The sequence below is a fragment of the Trichoderma evansii genome (genome assembly GCF_050947405.1).
Source record: "Trichoderma evansii strain SZMC 28006 chromosome Unknown GGI43scaffold_4, whole genome shotgun sequence".
Classification (NCBI taxonomy): Eukaryota; Fungi; Ascomycota; class Sordariomycetes; order Hypocreales; family Hypocreaceae; genus Trichoderma; species Trichoderma evansii.
This window is the reverse complement of record NW_028145202.1, coordinates 180323-196869: the sequence shown is the minus strand read 5'-3', so window position 1 is coordinate 196869 and position 16547 is coordinate 180323. Positions and strand designations below refer to the sequence as shown.

Here is a 16547-nt window from a genome sequence, read left to right as displayed (position 1 = left end):
GAGCGCCAAGTGCACCGATCACCACTGCCAGTTCCTACTGCTGCCAGCAACCACGCCTGTGCAAAAATTACTACTCCAAAAGCCATCGCCGCTCCAGAGCACTGTAGCGCGCGCGACCTCCCGCCACCAACGCAAAAAAGCATCCATCAACACGCGTCACTCCACGCTGGCGATAGCTGTCGCCGGGCCGTGGTTTGCGACACGGGACTCACGAAGCCATTGAGTCTTCACGACTGCGGAGCAGGTCCCTCGCCGCCGCCGACGGTAATGCGCCTGCTGTAACGCTGACTATACAGACCAAAATGGAGGCCAAGCGGAAGGCAAATGGAGCCACAGATGCAGAGGACCGCAATGCGAAGCGGCGCAGAGTAGCTGTAAGTATGATTCAAATACGTCTCCGGATGGCAAGATCCCGTCTCAATCCCTGTCGCTCCAATGCTGCAATCTGCGTCCCCTTCCTATATATTCTCGACATCCTTTTCTCTCTATTTGTCAATGGCACTACCTGCATCCGCATCCGCATCCGTATCCGCATCTGCATCCTTCAATCCTACGGTTCGCGCGCACTGATGAAGACCATACACTTGCATATCGCATGCCGTTTCCGCGCTAACAGCCCTGTCTCTACAGCAAGATTTCGATCTTTCCAAGGGCGAGTCCCGCGAATCGACCACTGCGCATGGACTGGTATTCCTCGACCAGATCCGTCGGACGGCCGATAAAAGGTACACTCACTGCAGCCACTGCTGCTGTTACAAAGAATCTAGACTAACTGTGTCGAAAAGTGGCCGCCTTGTCGCGACATGCTTTGAGGAGCTCGTCTCTCGTGAAAGCAACCCCGACTACTATAAAAGGACGCGACTACCGATTTCTCTCCAGACGATCGAGGAAAAGCTCAACGATGGCGATTTCAAGAGTCTCGCAGAGCTGGAAAGCTACTTCAAGCGCATGATTGCCAATGCCAAGGAATATTATACCCGCGGATCACAAATCTTCGACGATGCGGAACGAGTTCGCAAAGCGCTGAGCAACTACATGACCAAAACAAACCCTGCATACAGCAACCGATCCTACCAAGCCGTTCCTACTCCGTTACCGCCGGAAAATGGAGATGATGAGGATGATGAAGAAGGAGAAGAGGAGGAAGACGAAGATGCTGATGGCGAGGATGCCGAGGACGTTGAGGATGACGAAGGAGAAGACGAAGACGCAGACGGCGAAGACGAGCCTGAAGAAGACGAGGAGCCAAAGTCAAGGCGAAAGGCTATTATCCTTAAACGGAGAGGACCCAGCCGTACTCGCAGGGGCTCAAACAACGAAAACTCAAGAGCTCGGTCACCACCACCAAGTCGTCCCGATCACGAGTACGAAAATGTGCCATACAAAGGGCTCACTTTCCAACAAGCTCAGGAGAAGATTGTGGAAGAACTTTTGCGACACCAGGAACCAGAGTATGTGGACTCAACCCACCCATTGGATGTTAATCTTTTCTTCTTCGTATAGACTGACTTGTTTCATTTTCAGATATGACGATGCCTATTTCGAGCCTTTCATTAACCTCCCTCCTCGAGCCTTGAGAGACTACTACAAAGTCATTACCGATCCCCTGTCTCTCAAGAAGCTACAAAAAATCGTCAAAGGCGTGCATGGACGGCATGATGCAACTGGCGTGAGCGACTTCAAGACGTGGAGCGCCTTTGAAGAGAGATCAAAGCTCCTCTGGACCAATGCCTATTTCTACAATGAAGAAGGCAGCGATATATATGTGCTGGCACAAGAACTTGAGGTAAGCATGCACAAAAGCATAGTTCTAAAGCATTCGCAAATCTAACAACCGAACCAGAAAATGTTCTACAGCCACCTTAAGAAGGCACAAGCTGCTGTCTCAGAGCCATTTCCACAGAAAATCAAGCTCAAGGTTGGACAAGGAGGATCTGAAACTCCCGGCTCGTCCAAGAAGATCACTATCCACGTTGGTGGACGCGACAGCTCTGTAGCCTCGCCAGCCCCTCAAGCAATCCAAGCGCCGGAGGCCAATGGCGCGGCAAATGCCAACGGTTCTACTCAGCTCTCAGCCAACCTTGAAGCTCCTCGAAGTATCTCAGCATCTGCGCCCTCCCCGACTCCCTCATCACAGGTAGGGTTGAAGGTAGAGGATGGTTCGCGGGCGTCTCCAGCCGTTGCCAACGTGCCAGCTGGAATAGCAGGACAAATGGCCCCGCGACCTCCCATTCCTGCGATCCCATCCCAGCCATTCCAAACCAATCCGCTTGTGAATGGTTATGCGGATCAGAGAAGATTCCGGGCTACTGGTAAAGGTATGATGCACATCTTTATCAATGTCGAAGCTGCCGTTGGATAGAATGTACTAACTTTGCATTTAAGGAATTGATACCGCACTGATTGAAAAATTACGAATTCAAACCCATCCTAGCGTCCCGAATGAGCGCCCTTCGCTGATTACTATTCTGCCAAATGCAAAGGAGATGCAGCAATCCGCGACCATCAACTTGCCGCCTACACAGACTCGTATCTGGATTGTTGCAACATTGCCATCTTTCCTACAAGACCGCCAATATAGCCTCTGGACCCTGGTGGACAAGCAGCCCTGGAAGCAGTTGATGCAGCCTATCCCTAATCAGACACATCACGAGAGGGCATTTGATGTTATGCTGCATCCTGGGCTCAACGTCATAGAAACACATCTCATCGCCGCAATTCCTCGTCACGAGAGAGAGCCGGGGGGGCCTGAGGCGGAGTTGGAAGTGTTTACTGTGCTTATTAACGTGTCACGGCCTTACTAGACGTTGGATGCATCTTAATCAGCGGGTGTTGTTGGATTGGATACGGCGTAGAGTGGGCAACTCTGTCCGCGTTCTACGGAGTACTCCGAGTCTCTCTGTCTGCTCCGAGTGTCTTTGCGGGGTATTACTCGGGCGAACTCTGCACATCCCTTACTGATGCGAATCAAATCAAATCGAAAATGGTAGGAGGTGGAGTGGGCGTGGTATTCCGCCTTTTCCGAGTTGCTATTGCGGAAACCGATGGTTGGAGTTACTGGTACCAGGTAGCGAGCGACTCGACAAAAATCTGGGCTTTGGGTGGAACCCCTGGCAGGGTTGCGTCTGTGTTTTTTTTCTTTGTTTTTTCTATCTCTAATTATTTCGGCCGAGTGCGAACAAAGGACCAGGGCTGATCCTTGTTTATCCGCCGGCTGTCCTTATAGTATAATGCGGTCGGCTGCGGATGTGGGATAGTACAGGTAGTCGGCGTCATCCTCGTAGGCAGGCTTATGTACACCATCACCAGTGGCCGTGCGGTCAATCTCAGTTTGGGTAGCGCAATATTACAATTGCTGGGTAAGTAGCCAAGGAGATTATTTGCAGTGTCTCTAACCATGGAATATGTTGCAACGGACGGTAGACATTTGCTAGTATTTAGCATAGAGGAGATGTGAAAAAAAAACTAATTGTCTTATTGATCTTTACACTCTAGGCCTAGTAGGCTTGCATATTAGGAAAGTGATGGAGAAGGCTGTGCTGACCTGATTCTCGGCCGATTGCCACTCAGCCTCTTGACTTTACGCGTTTGAGTCGGGTTTCCTTGTCGTAGGGTGCAAAAAGTGCATGCAACACTATGTTTCCTTGCCGTAGGGTGCGAAAAATGGGTGCAGCATATCATTAGTGAGTTATTAATTTATCTTTTGCCTGCATTTGTCCCTATCTAGACATCTAGCGAGATAGCTAGCCAGGAGATGTACTTTCCTAACGCAGGCATATCTGCGGCGGCTAGGAGACGAGTTGAGCGAGATAGACGGGGAGATATGCTGGCTGCCCGGCACATGCTCTTCTAGGTACGGTCGGTATTATTACAGTAAATTGAACTCAGCATATGGTTAAACTATGTGGGAGCCTAAATGTTAGTGGGAACGCGGATCCCTGCCGGTTGCCACTGAGAATAAAGCCGGGCATAAGTTTCGGGTATATTAGACAAAACAGGCGCTGTTAAACGCGAGTCGACGACGTAATTGGCGAAGAAAAATAAAGTAAATAAAATAGATAAATAGATAAATGAAAAATTACAAGTAATCAATGTTTCCGGTACTTTGTATTTTACCCATTAGGTGATTAGTATTCCAATTAATATAGTCTCATCGCTAGGCCAGCCCTAGACCGCTGAGCTAAGAAATGATCGTGGTTGCAGATTACACGACATCATATTTCATATTTGTCACCGAGTCATGGGTTATTTATCAATCGGGTGCTATTATTTGCTCGCTTGTTTGTTCTATAGTTGATGGTTGGGAATAGAATAATCCGATGCAGATATATGGGTTTAGTATATAGTCTGCTGGTATACTATAACTACTACTTTCTTACCTTTTTTTGATAGTAAGGCGTCTAATCAATAATAGATAAAAGCAAAGCGAATGGGAACTTTATTTGAACAGTCAATTGGCTGATGGATTGACAATGATTATGCGAGCCGTGTTGCTGATCAGTCTAAAGTGATTGAAACTCGGCAGTTACGTTTTCGCCGCCAGTTATGCCGCTCCAAGTGTGTCAATTCAGGGCGTTGGTTGAAACGATGAACCCATTATACGGAGTACCTTGAGTCTAAGCCCACCTTGTTAAGCAGTGTCGCATTCTTAGTCTAAGAGTACAAAAAAAAGCTTCTGCGTATACTGCTCCTTAAAAGCCCTGTTCCTCGCGTAGTCTTTCTTCAAAAGAGTAATGCGTATTTCATGACTTGTATCAAGCCCAAAGCGGCACAACTAGTTTCTATGTAACACGAGGCTTGCGGAGCTATCGCTTACGCCTAAAACAAGTTAAATCGCATTAGAATCTGGAATTTAATATCATTAGCGCTGCGGATTCTATCGGGCGCTGATAGTGCTGTGGGGAATATGCAACTCATGATCTGGATGTGGCAATGTTGTTTTGGAATCTTCCACAAAGGGAGTATCAAAAATCATAGGATTAGTATATATGATATTCTCAAAAGACATAGTCTTGAGGAATACGCGTAACATAACAAGGAGATTAGCCGCCAGCGGTGTCGTTAATGGAAGGCTGCAGATGCATGATTATTGAAAACTCTAATTGGTTATGTGGATTTAGCCAAATCGTCAAACTGTAGGATAGAATTGTACCTGCTAACTATTTTAGTGATGCTGACCGATACAGAGTTCCGAAAACTGATACGTCGACGTAGTATTACACTCAAACACACACGGCCTTGCCGATGTAGCCTATGCAAAAGCCGTGTTTGGCGACCCTGCTCTTTGTTATATCCGTAATTATTACTGCTCATCACATGGGCCATGTGGGTACAGGCCCTCTAGGATGTCTAATATCTGCAGCTAATATAAACTATAGAAAGTATTGTATGATGGTACGTAATTGTTAGTCTTGAGTTAGTTTTGAACTTTGAGACAACTCGAGTGGGGAAATTCAAGACATGTATCCAAATGGCCCGAATGATTATTTCGAATTTGAAATTCTAAATACCCATGAGGACTAATAAGACGTACCCATATATTTAAATGATTGAATAATAAACGAAGGAGTTGATGTATAATCACATAATGTAGGAAGTTTCCCTAATTAGGTATGCGGTGGACACACACACAAGATTCAGCGCTTTGGCAGAAGCTGCGATGATAATATAGATATAAATAATTCGATAGCGGTATGACAATTGCTCCGATCTTTAACGCGTTATATATACAATTATGTCATTGGGTTTCTGTGATTATAAAAACAAAAGTCATGGGGCGAAGGCGCATAAATAATACAGTATTACTAATGGCCTTGGGTCAGACACCAGCTGAATTAAGGTCAGAAATAAGGCCAGACACACGGTCAGACATTAGCGGATCCAGCCTTTATGCAGTCTTTACTTTCGAGACTCAGTGTATAGGAAAATCGGAACAGCTCAGAAACAGCTAAAATGAAGTCTTTAGCTAAGCTGCAGTATATAGTAGCAGTATTAGCCTTGCAAAGCTCGGAGGTATATCGTGCATCTCCACAGTCAGTCTGTGGTAGGCTCTGGCTGAGATATTTTATTAGAGCAGCTTGATTGGGTCAACTTTCATTGTCATAATCCATCTTGCCAATCGATGTAGACCGAAGTACGCGAAGATTGGCCAGCAGTAGAAAGAAATACAAAATACGTTTATATGCTCAATGTGTCTGTGTATCAATTATCATGAAGATGCAGTCAGTGAAGAATTAAGAACCGCCTCGAGCCATTATCGCCAGACCCTCAAGTTACGATGACGGCTTTTACTTTTCCAACAAAGGCAGTTACTTTTGCAGAACTGCTTAAGCGCAACGAGTATTAAATCCCGCTTTTATCCATAATAATTTCAGTCTACCTAACTAAGAGTGTATGTTTCTAGAAAAGTTGCCGCTACTTGGAAACCTCTGCCGTACCTTTCCGAAGTTCCAGAAAATGCCGTTCTCCCAACCATTGCAATATGTACTTCTATTCCACCACAATACCCCTCCAAGATACTAGTAGCTGACTTATACTTATCTTGCGTAGTCGCTTGTTGCGACATTCGATATAGTGTAGAAGAACTTTTTCAGATAAAAGGTGGCGGTAAGAGTTCCCTTGAAAAAAAATGTTTACCATGTCAGTGAGAAAATTCTCATGTGAAGAAAAGAGGCCTTCATCATCAGAAACGTCGGAGGCAATGTGAAGCCTTACATACACGATGTGCTTTTCGTGGAGACGCTGTTAAATGATGGCTTGAAAGAACTTATTATTCTTCACCATGAAGGTATTCGCAATTTTTCTCCAAGCAAAGCAGCTTTGGCTTATGAATAACAGATTGCGGAACTACTCATGTGAGCCCACAAATGATCAGAGACAACATCAAGGCAAAGGCTCCTGAGCTTGAAAGCGAAATCGATAAGCTCGAGTTTCATATGCATGACGGCAAAAAGCAAGTTATCTATATGTTTTAACAGCTTTGTTACAGTAAATTGACTGGGTTCAAGCCTTGAGGAAAGTGTGCGCAGAGATTTGCAATTTCTGAGAGAGTCGCCATACATTCGCAAGGAGCTGAGCGCAAACGCAAAGGGGTATGTGTTTTATTTCAAAACAGGTAAAATAGTGGAAGTCAAATGAATTAAAAGAAGCTTTCACCAGCTCTTAGCTCTGAATATTTACGTTTCAAAGCTGTACCTATTTATAGTACAGGTGGTAATCCAGACTTGCGTGGTCCTGATTCCTTGACTCTAGGATAGCTTTTGTTTTAGCTCGGATCTTCTACCTCCAGCTTAGCCATAAGTCACTGCTGGCGTATAAACCAGTTATCGCCCATACTATAATAGGTCCCAAAACAACTGAAAAATCTTAGATAAGAAAACACTTTTACCCCCGAATGAACCGAATGCAAAACTTCCATTTATGTGGCCATATGGCATTCTTGCTTATATAAGCTGCCGTGATTGCCGTGCTCGTTGTCCGTTGAAACAAAAGTATCAGCGATAATACGGAAGTGACAAGCCGGGGGCCTTTTTACTCGTTAACGATTGGATTCCAAAGACTGAGACGTTAAAGCCGGTGCCTGGTAAACCCGCTCGTCTAATAAATGGAGAATGAGCTGTATTTCGGCCCATCTTATCCGAAATCTACTGCAGGCAGTGCTCTCCTTTTAGTCACCCGTTGACCCTGGCCAGTTTTGGAAGTAATAGTAGAAGCCTATTGCCATTTTGCTTTGCATACCTATGCTTGGTGGCTTCCATTGAAGCTCCAAATGTGAGAATCTATGTATTCCTATTTAAACGAAGATGACCAGCTTGCTTACCACGCTATTACAACTTGCACAGAAGTTTACAAGTCCTTCATGTTAAGTTATAAAGTCTTGTAAAGTCAACCAAGGCAGACAAATCGATTTACATATAGTTCGAAAGATAGTACCAAAGTTGACATGGATGAGGGATTGGTGACAGATTACTCAGTCATGCATGGTTAATGCTACAGACATGACTCGACGCTTCTTCCGCTTTAGGTACAGCAGTGTCATCTCAAACTACCTAAATCGCCAGAGATGACAAAACATCGGAATAATATACCTTGCACGCCCCTACTTGCTGACAGACTCATGAAAAATACAATGTCGAGACGTCACGGCGGGAACAGGCGGAAGAAAGCGGAGATAGCGAAAAAACATGCTGCTCCGAAAAGAAGGGGGACAAAAAATATAACTAAATAAAAAGATGTATTTGTCGACCAGGATTATTATATAATTTATTTTGAAGCCTCCTTTTGTATTATCCGACGCTTTAATTACTGGCGAATCAACTGTTGCGTATATAGTAAGTGGAGATGCTGCGTCAGGTCATGTTCTACATTCTACCTATACGCCGCTGTTAATGTTACATCAAACTTTAAACTTCGAATATAACAAAATAAAAAAAGACTTTGAAGCTTTCTGCGGTTACTGCATGCAATGTATTATGTTTGCGTGCGAGTATAATCTTTCTCTAGGATCTGATCTAGGGGTGGTATCGTAAAGTAAACCCAAAAAGGAGGCCCATAACCCCAGCGCCGATCCATGCCATGCCATAACCAAGCCGTAATGCTACTATGTGCTCAATATTGTACATATATCAAAAAAACGAAAGTCAAATGCGTGCCAAATGTTTAAAAAAGTTAGCTCCCGCCCGCTGGTCTCTGCTTCAGCTGTATTAGGTGCTTTAGTCCAGTCTGGACACCCATATACTTCCGTTGCTTCGGGTCATACCATCCCAAGACATATACAGCCATGACCGCAGACTTCCCCTGCAACTCCACAAGTCCATCAACTCTGATACAGCCTCTGCTTGGTGGCTGCTTTGCAGGCTGCCAGTTTTTCGTAAACGTTACAGTAGCTGCCTGAAGGGCGGATTGAATTCGTGGATCGACTTGGCTTACGCCACTAAATGGCGTGCCAGGGATTTCGCTAATCCCGGTGTGAAGAGGAAAGTTTGCCTTATCCGGTTGTCCTGGGACTCTGACCGTTTGTTTGCCAGTGGTTCCGAGTTCGCCTTGTTCTTTAATGCGGTTCAGGATGGCAGCCTGCCATGTGGCCTCGGGTGGAGGTGGTGTGTTGAAGCCCAAAGCTTTGGCAATGTCTTGGGCTGTTTGTCTGGTCAGTGAATCGATAAACGTCCACACCGATAATGCCACCGCCTTGGGATATATGGCTGTGTTAACGTGGTTTGCGGCCAGCGAATCCATCGGTCGATCACCCCAGAATATGCCGTCGTCATCAATGATGATACTGAATAGATATGTTAGCATACGCTCTATGAGTGCCAGTCACCTTGCGGCTTACCCAGAAACATAGTGTTTAGGAGGCGGTGCAGGAGGATAAATAATATCCAGCCACAATTTTTTCAGTTTAATATCTCGACCGCCAAGCAATTGAACATAGGCAGGATTTCTTTCAACTCCTCGACGTATAAGTTCTGCCAGCCCCACTATAACAAATAGGTTAGCGGTTATCGTGTGCCAGCGATTTCTGCCATCAGAACTTACTCTGGATGTCTTTTTGCAGCTGCCGATCTTTATTAACAGCAATAAATGTTGCCCATTCAGGATCCGAGCCTTTGTATGGTGGCTGTCTGACCTCCTTTGTCGTAAACGGGAACGGAAGGAAGAGAATAGGTTCGTCCTCGTCCGCCATGTCTTCCATCTCTTTCTTTTCTTTCTCAGACAAAGCCTCCCATTCGTGATCTGCCCAGTCTAATAATGGGTCAAAGACAACGGTCGCGAAGATCTGCCAACAGGCATATGCAGCTAGTGTTGTGAAAAGTGCGCGGCTGTACCTTGACATTAGTTTGCGAAATATCGTACCGAATGAGCCGCTGTGGCAATAGTATAACCTACCCTAACTGGCGTCGGAAGGCACCCGGTTTAGGTGGGCTATTGGGTCGTGCAAAATAAACCGGAAGGCCTTCCGACGCTGATTTATTTCGCCATGGTAAAAACGAGATCGGTCGTCTAATAGAAGGGATACGATGGGCGGGGAAATGCGGCGTCGCATTCGTTAAGAGGGCTGCGTGTCGCGGGAGGGCCGCTGCGCGCCGGAGCATCCCGACTCTTAAGTGTATTTTATTTATCTCCAAGCGGTATAAGAATCAAAATGAATCATGAAAGGAAAAGAAATGCAATGTCACAAAAGCAAGCGCATGGTGTATTTCGAGTTATGGCGATGGAGAATAGAGATAAGTTCTATGATGAGCAGGCATATGATTACACATTTGTCGCATGTGGTTACGCAGGGGTCCGTGCCGGAACATCTGCATCCCCGATCTTCCGATGCACCCAACCACAACGAGCTAGTGTCAACCTGAAGCGTCACCTACGTACTTCATACTTTATCGGTGCAACTTGTGACGCCGAGCCCTTTTTGCGCGTGTTCACCATCACCAGCAGCTTCTACAAGTACGAAAACCATCATGAAGCTCACATTGGGGTTTGCCGCAGCCTTTGCGGGCTGTGTTGCAGCTTCGCAGCCTACTGCCGATGTCTATATTTTGCCGAATCGCGAATCCACGTCGCCGCTATCCGTCTCCAGCAACGTCGCCCGACTGATTGCATTACAACGATTTTCTGACAGTCGAACCGTTTCCGTCAATGAAATCCCACAAGACGCCGATATCGAAAACGTCGCCTCGCTATTGAATGAATTTGGGAAGCCGATCCCTTCGATATTCGATGAAGCCACCGATGAGCCCAACCAGCTGATTCTCGCGATAAAGGGATTGACAGAAGAACAGATCAGGGATACAAGAGAAAAGCTGGGCGTGCAGCCTGCATTCACTGTCTCGGACGTTCCTTCTGGTAGTGCGCATGAATGGATTACAGGCCTCAACCCTGCCGATTATCACGGCTCGGCGAACTCGCGCAAGTGCTCTTTTGATGAAATAACCAATCCTCTTGTAAAGCGATGCTGGACCGGAAGGACTATGTTCGCCGAATTTGATATTCAAAAGGTACGCGTTGAGAATGGAGAATAAATGGATACATTTCGAAATGGTAAAAGAAATCATTCAACTGACGCTGTATCTTCTTGATAGACACCAGAAACCTTGGGCGATGTGATCCATAGCTTCTCTCGACTCAATTCTCTCGCCAAGATTGGCGAGATGCAAAGTATCTTGCTTCTTCTCCCAGCTGCCAACGGAAAGTCAGGCTCGAAGCAAGGATCGGGCAAGCAAGAGGAACTTCGTCGCCGTCAGGCAGAGCGGGTGCTCAATTCATTTCATAAGGCAGCGCATGCGGAACCGACTACGCCGGCACCTAACAATATCCTTAGAGCCCCCTCAAAGGCTGTTCCCGCTTGCTTCGACTCTCTTGATAGCTGCGTCTCAGGCACTGGAAATTGCTCGCATCAGGGACAATGCCTAAACAAGTATGGATCTGCGGATGCTGGTGGCTCTGCTTGTTTTGCATGCCACTGCCTTAGCACCAAGACAGGCAAAGATGGCGCCCTTACTCATTGGGCAGGACCTACATGCGCCAAGAAAGATATTAGCGTTCCTTTCTGGTTGTTTGCTGGCTTCACTCTGCTTATGTTGGGAACATTGTCACTGTCTGTCACAATGCTTTACAGTGTGGGCGACGAGAAGCTGCCAGGTGTTATTGGAGCTGGAGTTTCCAAGTCAAAATAAATGGCTAATAAGACCTCCGGATCCTATTTTTTTGTCAGGGTATAGGTTAATTCTCTTTTAGAAGTGGGGTATGAGATGGATAACGAGAGGATGACCAAAGAGCGGCAAAGTCTAGCATGTTTGAGCCGGGGAGCAACTACTACCTATTGTCGACGGTTCTACATACCATATAATCATTGGAGCCAACGCCTTATGTATCATACAGATGTATTCAATAGCGATTTTCTTTTCTTCTTCTACTGTGATCTTTCATACACGAGCAAATCAACCATAAAGTTGGGTATCTGACTCTGAGTCTGAAATAAAGACTGTATGCATTGTGCCTACTGAAGATCTTGACGACGGTAATTGGTGATGCACGTACGAGGTAAGACGTAGCTTTGGCATGTGATCGTGAGTTGGCCATCTGCTGATCGATGAGAACCTCAAAGCCGCAGTTGAGCCAAGCTTGAGTGGCAGTTGATTGTCTTACAATACTACAACCTAATAATAATAATCCTTACACACGAGCGAGTTCCTAGTCGGACCCCTCATTATACGCCCTAATCTGCTGCAACTAATTCTGTTATATAGCTAGCATTCTACTATACCGCATTCTACAACTCGATACGAATGCAACGCGGCTTAGACAACTTGCAGCGGAATAAGCATTCAAGAGACCCAATAATAAGGTTAATTGGGGACTGAATCTGAGTGTCTCGTAATCGGCCGAGACGGCGTCTGGACTATTGCCTAATTAGGACTAGAATAAATATGTTGCGCTAAGCGCGTCGTGAATGGGCAGGATATTTCCTATTCAGGACTAAGCGCTTCGTGCCAGCTGAGCTCCTATTGCCATCCATGCGTCAGGCGGGCCGCGGCAGGTACAAGCAGCGTCAAACAAGGTGCGGACATAGAGCGGCCATTTAGCAAGAGCGACCCCCAGAGCATCGACCATCGACGGTAGCGAGCATCAGCACGGGCGAGAGCCGCGCCCAGGCCCAGGAGAGAGCGAGGGGCGTGCAGCTTCCCCCCTTGGTGTCGCATCTGTTGCACTTTTGGCGGCCTATCTATTACTGCTGGGCGGGACTTTCCCACTTCTGACTGGCATATTCTCCGAGAGCTGAGAGCTTGCGGCATCGAGGCAGCCGCGCCTATCCTGGCCAATCACACGCCGGGCATCCCGCCGGCGCCCCGCCACAACAAGACCGGACTTTTGGCAAAAGGCCGTTCCCAAGTCGCTGTGGTTGAGCCATCGAGCCTTTGACGGCCAATCTAAAGATGGCCGTTGACAACCTTTTAAATCCAAAGCCCGCCGGACTTCACTCTGTCTCCTCTCAAAGTCCTGGGCGACGACCATGTACCCTCTTTTGGTTGCTTGCATATCTTAGGGCGGGAAAAGCCATTGACAAAGGATGGACGCTGGCGCTGAAGTACCGCTGCGAACCACTAACAGCTCTAGAGCCGAGCGGCCAAAGCTGCCCACGGCCAAATGGGGAGCTGCCTGTGCGCCCTGTGCCACGGCAAAGGCGAAATGCATTCGATCCAACGACACGCCCGGAGCAAAATGTGATAGGTGAGTTCTTGGATGAGGAGATGAGGAAATGGAAAGTGGAGTTTGGAAGGTTTCATGAATTTATGAAAAAGTAAAAAGAAGAAAAGTCATTAGACAAGAGTGGGAGAGAGAACAGAAACGTCAACTTCACCCTCTGCTTTTACCTCTGTGAATGGCATCATAGCCCCATTCGTATTTCATGCAGCGAAAAACTGACAAGGTCAATTGTTGTCGCAATTCATAGGTGTGAGAGACTCTTGAAGGATTGCTCGAACCAGATTCATCGCCCGCGCAAGAAAAGACAGTCCAAACCCTCGTAAGTCGGCAATCTCTGTCTCTTTCATAAAGCATGCTAGCTCGAATCCCGTTCATCCCGATTATGCGGTTCCTTCGGCATTGGCTTGACCCTGGCCTCATGATCCCGAAAGTCCGTCTGGACGGAGATTTCAATATGTCGACAGCGATGGGGCTAGTAGCTGTCACAGCCAATCTTCACTAACAGCGTGCCCTTCACTCACGGCTCCTCTATGTGGATATTCGATCTAACAGATCTTGAGCAGCCGAACAGCGCAGATCGAAGAGCGGCTCAACGGCCTTGTCAGTCTCCTGAAAGCGTCTGGAGAATTATCCGGAACTCAACGTGACCCACCCTCGCGAGACGACAACAACGAAGACCGCGGGACTGAAGGCTCATCTGATGACCCGTCCCCATTCTCAAGCCCGTCCAGTGCCATTCCCAGCATCACAAATCAGGCCAATACCTGGATTATCGACCCGACGTACAACTCATTCACACCGAAATCATGCATCTGTCACCCAGACACTCTGGACGCGCCGCCACCTCCAGAGCCGGACGAGATTCTTCTCGACTTCTATCGGAAGAATCTCCAACCTGTCCATCCCTTCGTCATAGTCCCGCCCGATATCACCGCAGCTGTTTTGGCGGTCAGAAGACCGTTTCTAATGGCAGCTATTCGAATGGTTAGCTCGTTTCGAAGCATACGATCGATGAGAGCGCAGATGTATCATCTGATGAAGCACCTTGCAGACTACATGCTTGTCCGCTCGGAAAAGTCTTTGGATCTATTATTAGGGATTATTGTCATGCTTGGATATCAGCAGTATCACTGTTGTCTCCACGGACAGCTGAACAACCTAATTACTCTAGCCAGCAGCTTGATTGGTGATATGGGCTTAAACAGGCCTCCAGGATTAAATGAGCGAACGCGTTTGATGGTTGTACGTCCACCAGAGGTGAATGGCCGGAGTAACGAAGAGAGGCGAGCATTTGCAGGGGCATGGTACTGGGCATCAGTGTTGGTCTTTCCCTCCCGTTCCTCATCTGTTTATTGATATGATCTATCATATACTTACTCCTTCTTTTACACCTGCTAGAATTTCGATGAATTTTCAAAGAGTCGAACCGATGAGATACAACAGCTATCTTTCAGCCTGTGTGCAATATCTACATGAGCATCCCGAATACGAAAGCGACATTTCCCTCGTTTACCTCGTCAGAATACAGAGATTGACGGAACGAATCGCCGAATTCAACTCTGAGGACAGGGCTACTGAGGAAATCTCTCCAGTACCTTCAGCTCCTGTCTCGGCCTACATTTTAGCGTTTCAAAACGAACTCAACCAAATTCGCGATTCCATGCCTAAACATCTCAAAGAAGACAGTTAGTAGCATTTCTACTATATTCTCCTCTTTGTAAAACCTTGATCTAACTGCTGTTATAGAGACTTTTCAACTCTTCATAAATAGTGCCAGCCTTCGTTTATACGAGCCTCCTGTTGTTGACAAGAATCTGATCCGTTCATTATCCAAGTCGCTCTCTTCTGTGTCCATGGCTATGGATTCGCCACTCGATAAAATCTACCGATCAAGTGCCGTTCTTACAGCATGGTTTAATTCCTGGCTTGCTCTCCCCATCTCTACCTATTATTTTCAAACTACAGCAGTTGGATCGCATCTAGTCTACGCTCTTGTTATGCTAGCCCGCTGGGCAAGGTTAGCGACACCAAGAGCCATGTACGAAGGAAGGACATCAATGCCAGATGACCCGAGCGCAAATAATCCAAATGCTGCTTTATATCACTCTGATATGGCAAACGTGCAGCGCGAATCCGGCATGGTATCAGGCAAGAGCTGTCCACCTCATGACCGTTTGCCTGTGCGCCCTGATCTAGAAGATTCTGACCTCGCGGCTGCTGTGGCTGTGTTACGAACGCAGCTACAAACACAACCTGGCCTGATGATCAATATTCCCGAGATCCTCTCAGCAATATGCAACCGCTTTGAACATGCCAACGCAACCTTTCAGCTGTGCTCGGTGGACACAGAAAGAGTCAACAAAAATATTTGGATGATGACGGCTCTAAAAGTTCGCATAACAAGAGCGAAGCTAGAGAAATGGGCAGAATTAGTGGCTGAAGGAGGAGAAAACCTTGGTCACGATAATCGAACAGACGGAGATCAAAGAATGGCAGAGTGGCAAGCAGCGATGCATATACCGCAAACCGAATGCACAGGCCTGGAAGACCTGGGCATGTTTGCGACTGAGTATCAACAGCAGCCCCAATTAGAGAATAACACATGGGGGCATGCAACAAACATCCCGTGGACTACCGATCTACTTTCTGGTTTCGACCCAAGTAGCTTGTTTGATGGATATCTGGATTGGAATTCAGTTGGTATGAATGTTGCATCTCCTATGGAAAGATGAATGTTTCTTTCCGTTGCCATTTGATCACGATTATTATGTTTTTGAGCCTTCCTTTTCGACTAGACCTCGAGTCTGGAATACCCCGGAGTAGTTTTTTCGAACCTACTATTTATACATACACAACGTCGTATATTAACGACTACGAAGCTGGATCGTTATGCTACCAAGAAGCTATACTAACTAGCAAACTATGAAATCATAATAGACCTCACCAACAAAGTGAATATCTTATCCGCACTGGTTCAGCTACCATGCGAGTAAAGCGGATTGTTTTCGAGTATATATTAATATCGCATACTATAATAAACGATAGTTTACACCCTTTGAAAAAAATATGAAAAGAAAGAAAGAAAAGAGGAAAAGGAAAATGAACTATTAGCGCGAATTGCACTGAAAAGCTGTTCTTGAACCTTGTTGTTTCTCGTCTGAGTCGCGGATTTTTTGGTCATGGCTCATTGAGCAAATAAGATCAAAAATTCGATTTTTTTTATGACAATTCTGAGCTCATAGAAAGAGAAACAAAAGACATAGTTGCATCACTGGTGTTATAATGTATATGCGCCTCTACTATATTAGCTGACAGCCGTGCCTACTCTTCGAGTGTAGTAGCAG

General features: G+C 46.5%; 4 protein-coding genes across 4 annotated transcripts; 3 read left to right on the top strand and 1 right to left on the bottom strand.

Annotated features, from left to right (window-relative positions):
• Positions 1-146: 146 nt before the first annotated feature.
• On the top strand, positions 147-2982 carry GGI43DRAFT_281799 (Bromodomain-containing protein). Its single transcript, XM_083201234.1, has 6 exons — positions 147-374; positions 631-725; positions 786-1451; positions 1525-1786; positions 1844-2318; positions 2386-2982. The coding sequence occupies exons 1-6, from the start codon at positions 303-305 to the stop codon at positions 2802-2804; spliced, it is 1989 nt and encodes a 662-aa protein (XP_083063065.1). The 5' UTR covers positions 147-302; the 3' UTR covers positions 2805-2982.
• A 5264-nt stretch (positions 2983-8246) lies between these two features.
• Positions 8247-10244, bottom strand: GGI43DRAFT_397426 (uncharacterized protein). Its single transcript, XM_083205106.1, has 4 exons — positions 9886-10244; positions 9535-9818; positions 9332-9476; positions 8247-9277 (listed from the first exon to the last, which is right to left on the bottom strand). The coding sequence occupies exons 1-4, from the start codon at positions 10089-10091 to the stop codon at positions 8668-8670; spliced, it is 1245 nt and encodes a 414-aa protein (XP_083063064.1). The 5' UTR covers positions 10092-10244; the 3' UTR covers positions 8247-8667.
• A 138-nt stretch (positions 10245-10382) lies between these two features.
• On the top strand, positions 10383-12005 carry GGI43DRAFT_397425 (DUF3844 domain-containing protein). The gene is made up of 2 exons (XM_083205105.1): positions 10383-10994; positions 11079-12005. Exons 1-2 carry the CDS (start codon positions 10458-10460, stop codon positions 11670-11672), a joined length of 1131 nt encoding a protein of 376 aa, XP_083063063.1. The 5' UTR covers positions 10383-10457; the 3' UTR covers positions 11673-12005.
• A 927-nt stretch (positions 12006-12932) lies between these two features.
• GGI43DRAFT_281608 (fungal specific transcription factor domain-containing protein) lies at positions 12933-16250 on the top strand. Its single transcript, XM_083201230.1, has 5 exons — positions 12933-13227; positions 13451-13522; positions 13767-14522; positions 14602-14888; positions 14950-16250. The coding sequence occupies exons 1-5, from the start codon at positions 13067-13069 to the stop codon at positions 15933-15935; spliced, it is 2262 nt and encodes a 753-aa protein (XP_083063062.1). The 5' UTR covers positions 12933-13066; the 3' UTR covers positions 15936-16250.
• The last annotated feature ends 297 nt before the right edge of the window (positions 16251-16547 follow it).

What these genes read in the sequence shown, in the direction of transcription:
- GGI43DRAFT_281799 (XM_083201234.1), top strand. Translation starts at nt 303, where the DNA reads ATGGAGGCCAAGCGGAAGGCAAATGGAGCCACAGATGCAGAGGACCGC. An exon ending in TTGCGACACCAGGAACCAGA is followed by an intron (nt 1,452 to 1,524) that starts GTATGTGGACTC and finishes TTTCATTTTCAG; the next exon opens with ATATGACGATGCCTATTTCG. An exon ending in TGCTGGCACAAGAACTTGAG is followed by an intron (nt 1,787 to 1,843) that starts GTAAGCATGCAC and finishes CAACCGAACCAG; the next exon opens with AAAATGTTCTACAGCCACCT.
- GGI43DRAFT_397426 (XM_083205106.1), bottom strand. Translation starts at nt 10,091, where the DNA reads ATGCTCCGGCGCGCAGCGGCCCTCCCGCGACACGCAGCCCTCTTAACG. An exon ending in GCCTTCCGACGCCAGTTAGG is followed by an intron (nt 9,819 to 9,885) that starts GTAGGTTATACT and finishes GTCAAGGTACAG; the next exon opens with CCGCGCACTTTTCACAACAC. An exon ending in GCTGCAAAAAGACATCCAGA is followed by an intron (nt 9,477 to 9,534) that starts GTAAGTTCTGAT and finishes TATTTGTTATAG; the next exon opens with TGGGGCTGGCAGAACTTATA.
- GGI43DRAFT_397425 (XM_083205105.1), top strand. Translation starts at nt 10,458, where the DNA reads ATGAAGCTCACATTGGGGTTTGCCGCAGCCTTTGCGGGCTGTGTTGCA. An exon ending in CCGAATTTGATATTCAAAAG is followed by an intron (nt 10,995 to 11,078) that starts GTACGCGTTGAG and finishes TCTTCTTGATAG; the next exon opens with ACACCAGAAACCTTGGGCGA.
- GGI43DRAFT_281608 (XM_083201230.1), top strand. Translation starts at nt 13,067, where the DNA reads ATGGACGCTGGCGCTGAAGTACCGCTGCGAACCACTAACAGCTCTAGA. An exon ending in AAAAGACAGTCCAAACCCTC is followed by an intron (nt 13,523 to 13,766) that starts GTAAGTCGGCAA and finishes GATCTTGAGCAG; the next exon opens with CCGAACAGCGCAGATCGAAG. An exon ending in GCATGGTACTGGGCATCAGT is followed by an intron (nt 14,523 to 14,601) that starts GTTGGTCTTTCC and finishes TACACCTGCTAG; the next exon opens with AATTTCGATGAATTTTCAAA.